The sequence below is a fragment of the Macadamia integrifolia genome, chromosome 3, assembly GCF_013358625.1.
Source record: "Macadamia integrifolia cultivar HAES 741 chromosome 3, SCU_Mint_v3, whole genome shotgun sequence".
NCBI lineage: Eukaryota > Viridiplantae > Streptophyta > Magnoliopsida > Proteales > Proteaceae > Macadamia > Macadamia integrifolia.
In genome coordinates, this window is record NC_056559.1 from 3,553,906 (window position 1) to 3,567,417 (window position 13,512).

At 39.5% G+C, this 13,512-nt stretch overlaps 1 protein-coding gene across 1 annotated transcript in view; it reads right to left on the minus strand.

Moving 5' to 3' along the window:
* Positions 1-13,512, minus strand: part of LOC122073708 (suppressor of RPS4-RLD 1) — a 56,201-nt gene that overhangs the window by 12,678 nt on the left and 30,011 nt on the right. The window contains exons 12-15 of the mRNA XM_042638333.1: positions 12,520-12,628; positions 12,311-12,391; positions 10,682-10,768; positions 1,840-2,046 (exon numbers count right to left, since the gene is read on the minus strand). Coding sequence (XP_042494267.1) covers positions 1,840-2,046; positions 10,682-10,768; positions 12,311-12,391; positions 12,520-12,628 — 484 coding nt within the window. The remainder of the gene's footprint in view (positions 1-1,839; positions 2,047-10,681; positions 10,769-12,310; positions 12,392-12,519; positions 12,629-13,512) is intronic.

Below are 13,512 nucleotides of genomic sequence, written 5' to 3' on the forward strand. Positions count from 1 at the left end.
CCCCCAAAAAAAAAAAGGGAAGAAGAAAGAAGAAGAAAGAAAGAGAAACAGATTAAAAATATAAAGGTTCAACACATATCCTATTCAGTGGATTTTTAATCAAATTGTTTTTATTTTGTGAAATACAACTAAAAAGAAGGGCCCGTTTGATAACGTTTCTGCTGTTTCTGTTTCAAGAAACGACAGAAACAGAAATTTCCATTTCTGGGAACAGAAACAGAATTTTGGGTGCTTGATAAACCTTGTTTCTTGAAACGTTTATCTGTCTCTTCTTCTGCAAATAGGAAACCGACCCATTGAAACAAACACCAGCAGCTCCGGTCGGGAACGACAGACTTCTCGATGTCCTTGCTCTCCAGACACATTGAGAGATACTCAACCCCATTGACGGAACTCTGGTAGACACTAATCCGAAGATTACATTCCCCAGCAGGGAAAACAGGGCTCATTATCTTCTGGGTTTTGATCATCTCCTTAAAAAGACTGAAATTGCGAACCCTCCAAGTGAACTTCCCACTCAATACATCAGAAACAGGACCTGCGACGACAACCGAGGACGACGAGGAAGAAGATTGTACCTCATTGTTATCACGGGTGAAGGAAATGGATTCATTCAATACGAGGATATCGGCAGTGATGAGAACAGAGTCGTTATTGAAAAGGAAACCAGCTTTGGGATCAAGAATTGTGGAAGAGGGGGTGAAGTCGCACCAACCGTGAGATTTCTTCTTGCTTGAGAATCGATGCCACGAGTCCCTCTGAATGGACTTGGCCTCGTCGAGGTGGTTAACAATGGAGAGCCGATAACTAGCGAAACAATCCCATTTAGAAGAAGAGGAACCCCGAGGATCCATGATTTGGAGGTAGATGGAGAAGTAACCAGGGAGGGCTTGAGAGTCTCCTTTAGGGTATACAAGGAGACGACAGTCATATCCTCCCACCTCAAAGTAACGGCTCCATAGTGCCCTAGCCTTCACTTTGGGGAAATTGACAACCGTCCATCGACAAACAGCAGAATGATCTCCACAGTGCTCGACGGAGACCGATTCCTGGCCGCCCCCTTCGCGGGACCCAGAGGTTTCTTCTGCAGCCGATATCGATAGACAAGCCGTTTTCTCTGATGCCGTCGATGATGATGTCGCCGGAACCGCCAGCGGTTGCTGTGGTGGGTCGAAAAACGCTGTAGTGGACGACGATGAAGCTGCTTCGGATTGGCTAGACTTCATCAGAGACGAAAGAATACAGATATGCGATTAAGGAGTCCAGTAACTTCACTAAGAATGGTAGTGATGTCAAACTCCGTCTTCAATATCGATTTTTTGTGCCCCATTTTTGTTTCGAGAAACGAGCGAAACAAGTTTTACTTGTTTCGTCATTCATGTTTCTTGAAGCATAAATTGTTATAAATTTCAATTTATGTTTCAAGAAACAAGTGGAACGAAACACTTTTACCAAACGGTATTTATGCCGTTTCTTTGTTTCTGAGAACAAGAAAACACAGAAACACGTTTCTGGTTACGTTATCAAACGGGCCCTAAGTCTAATAAGTGTAGTTTCCCTCATGTCTTTCTTCCCTCCTGCAGACACCATTTTTCTAAAGCCTACAGGTAAGAAAACATAACAGCTGTAAAAACAAATTCAACACCAATAACCAATACTAAAGTTTACTTGTAAGCTCTAAATATTCCTAATGAAAGGACCTACAGGAATTTGAATGGATTTCAAAAAAGGGGAAAATAAAGACAAGACACAGTCAAAAACTAAAACGAAGAAAATTATACAACAACAGACAATGAAAACTAAATCATACTTTTATAATAATTCTTGAAATAAGATCACCTGACGCCTATTAGGTAAGAAGCCCGGACAATCATATTGTATCCTCTTTCCAAGGGAGTCTGCAGCTTGTAGGAGAGTAGTTTTTTGCTTTGTAACAACAAAATCTTGCTTTCTAAGCCTGCCCTTTTTCAAAGATTCTCGCAAAGGGGGTTGCCTGTAAACCTTTTCACACACATATTTCGGGTGCAACCTTTTGCACCAGTACTCCTGAAGAAAGTATGTGAATTAACGAGCAAGTAAGTGCCAACATGCTCATGATGAAAATAATTCAACATATTTTCGCAAATTAAAATATTTTATGCTAAAGCAGTTTTCATGTGGGTCCATAGGACAGCGAAGCCACCAATCACACCAAGACATTAATAAAGTACCAGATTCAAAAATAATAATAAGGAAAAAAGTGGTAATTGAATTTGAACTTCAAACTGGAAAAAAAGTTCACCAAATTGAAGGCCATGCAACTGATATAGATATGTATCCATGTTTTTTTTTTTTTTTTTTTGTAAGAACCAACTAAAGCCCAACATAATTAAATTAGTCATTCATTCATGGTCCCTCATAATAGCAGTGGCTTTTGGCATTAGCTCACAATGTTGTTAAAAACATTAAATACTGAGTATTAACAGGGTAAAGTTGGAACCCACCCACCATGCAACCCAGGAAAAAAAAAACCACGAAGCATAAAATCCAGCTTCTTTACAACCAACCAAAATTCTTCATAGCTGTCAAACGAACAATTATCGAAGCGAATTGCTAAAACCTACCTATCAGCCAATTGGGATCAACCAATCCATCACATTTGAACAGACTCCAATCCTCTCTCTTCTCTGTGGCTTGTTTAATCGACAATTTGCATTCCTTGGCCTAAAGTCATTCCCTCCACCTGAATCTCCCATATTTTCTATTAGACCTCCAACCACCCCATTTTTTGGATAAATTAGACCTCCAATCTCTTTGGCTCTTTCTTCTTCTTTCTTTCTTTCTTTCTTTCTTTCTTTTTTTTTTTTTTTATGATTTAGCTTCATCCAGTGGTCATGCATAACATAAATAGGTTCATAACATTGAGAGTCCATTTCTATAGTTACAGTTACAATGTGATGTCTCTTATGCACCAAAAAGAAGGAAACAAAAAAACCAGGATAGGATATATCACAATATCACAACTCGATAACCAATTACAGGATCATTTTTCAACACTAGAGACCCGAAGTAACCGTCTCTGCTCTCTTGTACTCATCTGAACCCATGATGCTAAATCCCCAACACCCGTAACCATTACTCAAAAGCCAATTCAACCCCGCTCTTCTCTTACACCCTCTCAATTGAATTCAAGAAAGAAAATCCACAAGAGATCACCTAAGAGGACCCAAGAAAATTGAAACTCTTAAGAATAGCTCCTTGACTAGGAAAAATAAGATAGTAACTGTAAGTCTGTAACTCCTTAAATTGGCAAAAATAGCCACCAACCCAACACCTAGCAGCCTCACCCAAAAGGCCAAAAGCATGGAGGATATTTATAATCTTAAGGCTACTTAGTAGCCTTTATCCTGTCCCAAATTGATGAACCAAGTCAGACCATCAGCTGGGAAAGTGGCATTTACTGTGGCATGGAGAAAAAGACCAAAAAATAGGGCTATGACAGCATATGTGAGGTATTAAAACAAAACCAAAGTAAGCAGGAGCAAAAGAGGTACCAATCGGGATTATGGATTAAAGTTCATGAGAGGAGACCTGATGGCCTAAGGGCATGGACTTGGGATGATCAATAGGGCGAGGGACCCAATTGGATGTTTGACTAGCACATGGGAGAATACAGATGTGGACAAGTCCTTTTGGTTTATTTATTTTTAAAATTATGAGATTTCTTGCTAAAACTCTGTTTTTTAATGGATTACTCATTAATTCTTTAGTCAGAAGTCAGAATTAGCCACGCATGTGTAAGCCGGAGTTTGCATGGCCCACCATCTGGAGCTAAATGCCATGAATTATATTACTTGATAGACTTTATTAATTAATGGTTGAGGAATGTCGAAGGAGGTTAGTCTCTATAAATATGTGAGTTGCAACTTTCAAAACTAAATGGAAAGTAAAGTACATGTCATGGTTGCTCCTACTCTATCTGTGATTGTTCAAGTACTATTTCCTCCTCTACCAATTTCTTCTTCTTCTTACACTTCCTATCTTGATAATTTTCTGCAGCTCCTCGCCTCCTCCATTAACCATTGCTATTTACATTCTGTTTCATAAGATCAAAAATTAAAACACCATTCTCTGAACCCACAAATCAAACACAGTAAAGTACAAAAAGAGTTTTGATTTCCGCATTTGGAGATTTCAATCAAGATTGGATGAAATTCATTCAACCCGCCATCTACCCTGTTGAGATTGACGCTAATCCCGATAAGGGATTAGCACTAATCTCAGGACCCGATAGGGGCCTTTTGGTCCTATCGGGTTCCTACTTGGCTTTTAGGGTTTTATCCTTATGTAAGGGGCAGTCTTGTAATTTGGGTTTATTGTTTTATGCTATAAATATAACATAATAACCTGCGATCAGTCTCATTCCGGAATGATCACAGGCTGCTCTGTTTTGGACTGCTATCGGCTTCATCTTCTTGTCTCATTCTTCTTCCTCTTCTCTTCTTCTTCTCTTTTCTGGTTTCTGGTTTCTGGTTTTGGTTACAAGGTTTAATATTGCAACATGGTGTCAGAGCAGCTCTAAATCACATCGATTGGCTAAGCACAAATCATCGCTGCTGATTTCGACCTAGCGGTATTGTTTTTCTGGTGTGCAGCCACCTCTTTGCTGCATCTATTACCTGGTTTAACCTAGTTATCAAGATATAAGTAAAACTAGGTCTCTTATTTATTACTACTTGCTTCGTATGTGTACTGGTTGAGGTCGAGACTTCTCCCTCCCTGTTTTAATGGCTGCTGCCCCTATTTGTGGGCTGATTTACTGTTGACATTAAAGTGCTGCTGTCGCTGTTTTATCTTCCTATGCTGCTACCTTCTCTAGCAGATTTGTTTGGTCTTCTATCAAAGCTAGCTCGACCCTAACTGCTGCCCCTATCGGATCAATTTTTTTTTTGGTGTTTGTGGTGTCCGATTGCTTACTGCTGCTGGTTTTTCGGTTCTGATTTGTGGGAGATTATTATTTGATTCTCATGGCTGAGATCAAAGCCCCTACCCCTAGTACTACTACTACCTCGGACAATGTGAATGTCCAGATTACATCTATCAATCTCAAGGGCAGCTCGAACTACCTTCTTTGGGCTCAGTCGATCATGGTTTATTTGATGGCTAAGGATAAGCTTGATTACACCACCTCTAATCCTCCCAAGGAATCTAACTCTGGTTATACTCAATGGCAAAAAGAGAATGCTTTAATCCTCATATGGTTATGGAACAGTATGGAACCAGATGCCGCCGCTAATGTTATGTTTCATTCTACTGCAAAGGGAGTGTGGAATGACTTGAAGGAGACCTACTCTCAGGAGGAGAACATGACTCATATCTATGATATCTACGAAAAACTATTTCAGTTTCGCCAGTCAAACAAGCCACTTGCAGAATATTACAGTACTTTCAAGGGTATGGTTGAAGAACTCAATGTCTTCCAACCCTTGACCACTAACATTGATAAATTGAAGGCTCAGCGTAACGAGTTCTTCGTCTCCAAGTTCTTGGCTGGTCTGAACAATGACTTGAAGGCAGTGAAGGGTCACTTATTAGCAGGGGATATTGTGCCTACTCTAAATGATGCTTACTCAAGACTGCAGCGAATTACCTCTTCCACAAAACCTGATCAGTCTTCTAAAGACAATTCTCCCTTTCATGCCAACCATGGACGTGGTCGTGGTCGTGGCAGTGGGGGAGGTTGTGGGTCAGCTGGTCATGGATCTGGTGGACAGTCCTCTGACCGTACAACTCGCCTGTCTACTTTTGTAGAAAACCCAACCATACTGTGGAGACTTGTTAGGCAAAGCATAGCAAACCAGAGTGGGCAACACAGTTAGTTAATCATGCAGTTTCAGATGAGGGTACGGACACAATGGCTCCCGCTGACACTAAATTTTTCGACACCTTCTTCAAGAGATTCAGCTACCGGTCTGGGCGATGACATCAACCAATTGCTCCAGCGCTTACACACTCTTGAGACATCTACTAATACATCTACTGGTACATCCACATCCGCTGCTACCCTAGCCCACCCAGGTACCTCAGCACTTCTTACTACTACATCTACCCCCTGGACCATTGATTCAGGTGCTTTTGCACATATGACCGGTAAGTCATCAATTTTTAAAGACTTTTCTACTAGTTCCAATTCTAACTCTGTGATCCTTGCTAATGGTGCTTCAACACCAGTTCTAGGTCACGGTTCTATCTCACCTACCCCATCCATAAACTTATCCTCTGTCTTACATGTTCCTCAATTTCCATAAAGTCTTCTCTCTGTGAGTCAATTAACTAGTTCGTTAAATTGCTCAATAACATTCTTTCCTTCTTACTGTGTCTTTCAGGATCTTTACACAAGGAAGACGATTGGTGGAGGGCGAGAAAAGAACGGATTATATTACCTCAACAGCGGCTGTCCTACCTCTTCTGCTGCTGCTACGATTGTTGGGGACATCACTCATTTCCAATGGCATTGTCGTTTAGGTCATTTGTCGCTTTTTAGGTTATAGCTTTTATTTCATAGTTTTAAGTCTACTCTTAGGTTAGAGTGTGCGGCTTGTGAGTTGGGGAAACATCACCATTATTCCCAACTCGCTCTGTCTCGTAGTTCGTCTTTATTTTCTTTAGTCCACGCTGATGTATGGGGTCCTTTCCGAGTCAGTAATAGATTTGGGTTTCGGTATTTTGTGACTTTTGTGGATGATCACTCTCGCCTTACATGGCTTTACATGTTAAAGGACAGGTCTGAATTTTTACATGTATTTACAAAATTCCATAATGAAATAAAGACTCAGTTTGGCATTCCTATTAAAAATTCCGTTCTGATAATGCTTTAGAATATGCTCAAACTGATATTTCTGATTTTTGTGATACTCATGGGATAATCCACCAAACTAGTTGTGCCTATACTCCACAGCAAAATGGAGTAGCAGAGCACAAAAATCGACACCTCCTTGAGGTTGCCCGAGCCATGATGTTGCATATGCATGTTCCTAAGCATTTTTGGTATGATGATGTTTTAACTACATGTCATTTGATTAACCGCATACCATTTTCTGTTTTGTCCAACAAATCTCCCTTCTCTATTATGTTCCCTAATTTACCAAGTTTTCCTGTTCCTCCTCGAGTTTTTGGGTGTGTGCTTAGTTCATAATTTGCACATGCACGTTGATAAGTTGTCTCCTAGTCTACCAAATGTATTTTTTTGGGCTATTCTCGTACTCCGAAAGGGTATAAGTGTTATGACCCTACTACACATAGGAGCTTTGTCAGTGCCGATGTGACCTTCTTTGAAGGTCTTCATTCTACCCTCCTCCAATGCCCTCGTCTAGTGTAGAGTGGTCTTCTCCATCTCCTCCACCCATACCCTCCCTTATACCCTTCCCTGATGCTCCTGGTGCCAGTGACTCCCCTCCTCTACAGGCTTATCAACGCCGGAAGAAGATTGGATAGCCAAGTGCAAGGTAATTACTCTAGATGCTTCACTCCTTCCACTGCTGGCTTCCTCTGGTGAAGCTCCTCTTCCTCCTCCGTCTGATGACTTACCAATTGTGCACAGGAAAGGTACTCGTTCTAGCACTCACAAATCTATGGTTGTGTACCCTATTGATAAATTTGTCTTTATCTCATCTTCCCTCTCCTATCCATGGTCTTGCCCTATCTCTTTCCACAAACCCTATTCCCTGTACCCATATTGAGGCCGTCTGTATCCCTGGATGGAAGGCTCCCATGGATGTAGAAATGGATGCTCTTTTAAGTCGTGGTACCTGGAGTCTAGTAGATTTACCTCCTGGTAAGGATCTGGTGAAGTGTCATTGGGTGTACACTGTTAAGTATCATTCTGATGGCTCTGTTGAGCGGTTGAAGGCCTGTCTGGTTGCTAAGGGGTATACTCAGACATATGGTGTTGATTACTTTGAGACCTTCTCCCCAGTTGCTAGACTGAATTCTATTCGTCTTCTTATTTCTCTTGCTGTCAACCTTAATTGGCCCTTATTTCAGTTGGACATCAAGAATGCCTTCTTGTATGGTGATCTACAGTAAGAGGTGTATATGGAGCTACCTCCGGGGTTTGTTGCTCAAGGGGAGAGTACAGGTCATGTGTGTCACTTACACAAGGCTATATACGGGCTAAAACAGTCTCCTCAGGCATGGTTTGACAAGTTCAGTGCTACCATTGTTACTTGTGGTTTTTCTCAGTGTTATTCTGATCATTCTATGTTTGTTCATCGCAGAGGTGATAAGCTGGTTGTCTTGGTTGTATATGTTGATGACATTATTTTGACTGGAAATGATGAGGTAGGAATTTTTGAAGTAAAAGATCATCTCCAGCACCATTTTTAGACAAAGGATCTAGGCCAACTTCATTATTTCCTTGGGATTGAGGTAATCCGCTGCAAGAAAGCGATTAGTCTGTCTCAAAGGAAGTATGTGGTGGATCTTCTATCTGATACTGGGATGTTTGCATCCAGACCTGTTGATATTCCTATGGATCCTCACCAAAAGTTTGGTGTGGATGATGGTGAACCCCTCCAGGATGTGCATCAGTACAGGAGCTTGATTGGCAAGTTGATTTACCTCATTGTGACTCGTCTTGATATTTCCTATGCCGTTGGAGTTCTTAGTCAGTTCATGCAGTCTCCTCAGAAAGCACACTGGGATGCTGCTGTTTATGTTCTTCGCTATCTCAAAGGTGCCCCTCGAAAAGGGTTGTTTTACTGTCCTAATCAGCATATGGACATAGTGGGGTATTCTGATGCTGATTGGGCTAACTCTTCCAGTGATCAGAGATCTACTACTGGATACTGCACATTTGTTGGAGGTAATCTTGTTACGTGGAGCAGCAAGAAGCAGACTACTATTGCCTGGTTCAGTGCAGAAGCTGAGTACAGAGCCATAGCTTATACCACTGCTTAGTTGATGTGGCTACGGTCGTTACTTTTAGAGCTGGGATTTCCAATGACCAAGCCTATGAAAATGTATTGTGACAACCAAGCTACGATGTATATTGCTAGTAATCCGGTCTTCCATGAGAGGACCAAACACAAAGAAGTGTACTGCCATTTTGTTCGTGATGCTATTCTAAAGAGGCTGATTGAGACTCCGTTTGTTCCTTCATCGGATCAGTTAGCTAACATGTTCACTAAGTCTTTGTTTGCCCCTATTTTTCGCAATGGTTGTACCAAGCTGAGCATGAGTGATGTGTATGCTCCAGCTTGAGGGGGATTGTTGAGATTGACGCTAATCCCTTATCTGGATTAGCGCTAATCTCAGGACCCAATAGGGGCCTTTTGGTCCTATCGGGTTCCTACTTGGCTTTTAGGGTTTTATCCTTATGTAAGGGGCAGTCTTGTAATTTGGGTTTATTATTTTATGCTATAAATATACCATAATAACCTGCAATCAGTCTCATTCTGGACTGATAGCAGGCTGCTCTGTTTTGGACTGCTATCGGCTCCATCTTCTTCTCTCATTCTTCTTCCTCTTCTCTTCTTCTTCTCTTTTCTGGTTTCTGGTTTTGGTTACAAGGTTTAATATTGCAACATACCCTAATCATTCTATTAACCATTCCGTCAAATCCCCAAACTTCAATTCTCCCTCATAAACTTTCTAATCCACCAAGTCCTGAAGTTTTTATTTTGAATATTTCCATCTTTGATTTTTCCACCAAAATTCCAACTTCTTCCAGCATCCACATATTTATCATCTTTCTAGAGATTTCAACATCACACTAGGATAAAACTTCACCCACATATAGTGTATGCTCAGATTCCCTAGTTTATCCAAACCCCAACTTTTTCATAAAGATCCGGCGTTAGATAGTGTGAGAATAAGTTGAAGTGGCTACCACATAGAACTTAACAAGTTGATAACCATTAGATTCCCCGTTCAGGATAAAAAAGTATCTAGCAAAAGGGTGGAAACATGAACATCTTTGTTAAATTTCAATTTAATTTTGGATCACTACATCTACTTCACGTCTTTTGAACCAATACACTGGATATGTTTTTATTTTCTCTATCAAGTATATATAGATTTTATTGAAACGAGACAACCAGATGCAAACATACAAAAAATGAGCAAGTCTAATGCCATGTCATCATTGTAAAGAATTAAAACAAAGTCATCTAAAAGCTATCACAAAAATTTCCACCAAATTTTGGTCATAAATTTCTTAAGGTAGTTTTTTTTAAGTCGTCATTGTAAGTTTAGTATTTAACGATGTATAAGTTTTGTAAGAAAGAACATTCCCCATATGATGTTTGAGGAACATCTTCATTCCACATGAACAAGCACCTCTAGTCAAGCCAAGCTTCCCCGATTACGTAAATGGAAATTCACAATTTTTGGAAATAGTTAATAAGCAATTTCTTGTTATAAGTACTGACGTTGACGTATAACTCCAATTTTTAGGTTGGTAATGGTTAACTCCTGAACAGGGAAAAATGAACACTGACTTCTGAAGTAGATGGAGTTTTGATCTCCACTAGACCTCAAAGTAAATATGACAGATAATAATAAGGAACTTGGGCATGCCCTTTTCAATTTGGCCTGAACTCAATTTCAACCAAACAGGTAAGATAGATTATTCAGTTTCCAAACACATTTGTCATCATTTAAAACATGAAAGAACATCCACCCATGAATCATAACACATTACCTTAAAGAGGGGATTAATATCACCATCAATATCGAACCAGCAAAACTCCATATTGATCTTTGAAGCAGTGTACAGAGCAATTTCCTTCTGCAAGTGAAATTTTATTTTAAGTACAACAAAAAAGTACCAGTAAACTTTACCATCAGTAACCAACAATGAAGTAATAGTGGCAAAAGCAACACAAGGACAAATTGAATATAGTTGTCAAGGCGACAGGCGTTGGTCGCCTTGCGTCTGAATCCCCTCCAACCCTAGATACCATGACAACTATGAAATTGATGACAATTATAGCATTGGAGCTAAACAATGTGTGTTTTTCTTCCAAACAGCACAAGAAAAGTAATATCCAAAAGCAGTAAAGCAAAATGCTTAAGCATAACTGCAGCTAAAGCATGTTTCAGATATGGTAGTAGGTTTTATGTGTCCGCTTCCCAGATAGGTGTCCCTTGGAGAGTGGGCTAGATGCCTTTGATTTGCGATATTAAATTCCAATAAACCATTGAAACCACTCTCCTCTCTATGAAACTTCTTTAAAGCTCCATGAAAGCAAAAACTCAATGAAAACCTTAATGAAATCTTTGACCTTAAAACTATGAAACCTTGCAAAATCACTGAAAAACAGTATGAAACCTTGAACCTTAAAATCATGAAATCTAGATCTAAATCTATAAAGCATGTAACCTAAACTAAAAATGGTTCCCAGAGAAATTGCTAGAAAATAAGATACACCCGATGCCGGAGTTGACAGCAGGAATTGCAGGTGGCCAGAATCCAACACCAGGATTGGGCCACTAGGATCTGGTCATGGATTTCATTGTTGAAGTAGAAGAAGAACAAGGAGAGATGTCAGATTAAATCAGATGGATGTGGATGACCTGCCAAAAGATTCCATTCTGTGCATGCTTCAATACCTTTTTCCTTCAGATATGCATAAAGCCGAACCAGAATAAGTGTTGAATGCATTGTCACTTTAGAAGGGGAAAGACAATGGAAATTCAAGAATCCATAAGATAAATAAAAGTGGACTAGGTTTCAAGGGAAAGAAAAGAAGCAGTGGTTGTACAAAAAATTATCAAAAATAGTTCTCAAGTCAAAATCACACGAAGATGTGACATGGAACAGCTACAAAATAATGTTATACCCAGAATAAACTAAATAATTCAAACAAATTTAGAGGATTTAAATCAAACTTAAGACTCCCCACCCAACATCCCCCCCCCCCGGCGGGGCCGGCAGCTACATATTTAATGAGTCTACAAGGATATACCAATTATGTGCATGCATGCATGCATGTATGCATGCCATACAAAATCAAACTAAGTACCTATTCAATTGTAGGTTAACCTATACTTGAGATGTAGACCACATAAGGGTGCAATGCTGCATGGGTCATGTAGCCTCAGAACAAGAGGACATCTATTTATAGAGAATTTAGGAGTGCAAACACAGATACATCTCCCAACTGGAAGACTTTTTTTGTACAGCAGGTGTATATTTTCTTGGGGGCCCTTCTACAGTATAGCTGGGCCTTCTGTACATCCACATCTTGAGAAGCGAGCTCTCACTCTTAATAAAACCTCGGAAGTATCCAAAAAAGTAAGTTAGGGAATCCTCTATCAAATCACAAACCTGATAAAATGCCAAGCATTGAAGCACAAATTTTTCCATGGAGTCTAATTCCAAATCCAAAACAGCATCATAGTCTTTGACCTGTAACCGTGGGATACAATTTAAGTAACTAGCAATTGTTTTAAAGTTTTTTAAAAGACAAACAAAAAGTAAAGTAAAGAGGTAAAGAACATATAGAGATAGAAAAGAAAGGGGAGAAGATCCAATACCGCATTCCCATATTCTCCAATTGCGTGGTAACAGGAAGCTCGTAGGTACAAGCACTCGATGTTTGAACTCTCAATACTCAACCCGGCAGACAAATCCTTGATAGCATTCCTGTGACAGTCAACTTGGCCAAATAACAGTGAGAACATTGAGCTTATGCTAAAACCCAGACAGAAAATTACTCAACCAGCTATCAATTTCTTAGTAACTGTAGATTTGCTTTGCCAAAAGTAGCAATTGAAACAGAGTAAGGTGGAGAGGGATAGTTAGGATTCAGTTTTTGGCCACAAGTTGATCACAAAGACGCCAACTCAAGACACTGGGACAAGCTGCTTTGCAATATTGTATGGACACTAAATCTAAAACTTAAAATCCAAAGCTGGAGACTCTTAACTAAAACCTTGATCCAAGGACACATCCTAGAATAGTATTAATTGATTCAATAGGTGTTCGAACATATCACTTATACTGCTACAGAAAAGGCATTAGGCATTAATAGAAGTAAAAATTATTTACATTTCCACCCTAGAACTGTAGAACGTCATATAAAAGATGGATTTCACACATGAAAACTTACATGTTATTGCACACAACTTTTTTTCCTTTCTGGCACATCTCTTGGAATATGGGTGTGTAGTCATACAAAATTATTTCCAATAATTAAAAATTAACACAATTTTCATGTTTTCTCCGTGAACTACTCAATTTTACAATGTTTTATTATTTTTTTTTATAATAATATATTTCCCAAAATTCCATCCTTTTAATGGCAAAGTACATGCAATCTCAAAATTTTTAACCTTGTTTAAGATTATACAGTTTTTTTCCCAACAATCCCAATACCGTGCAAATCTAATGGGCTTTGTGAAAGTTATACGATGTTGTTATCAGCGTCTTGACAAAATTTGGATATTACTGAAGTGTCACTTCTTATCAATAGAGCTAGGACAGTATATTATTGAAGTAATTGACTAAATGAAGGTTTATTGCTTGGT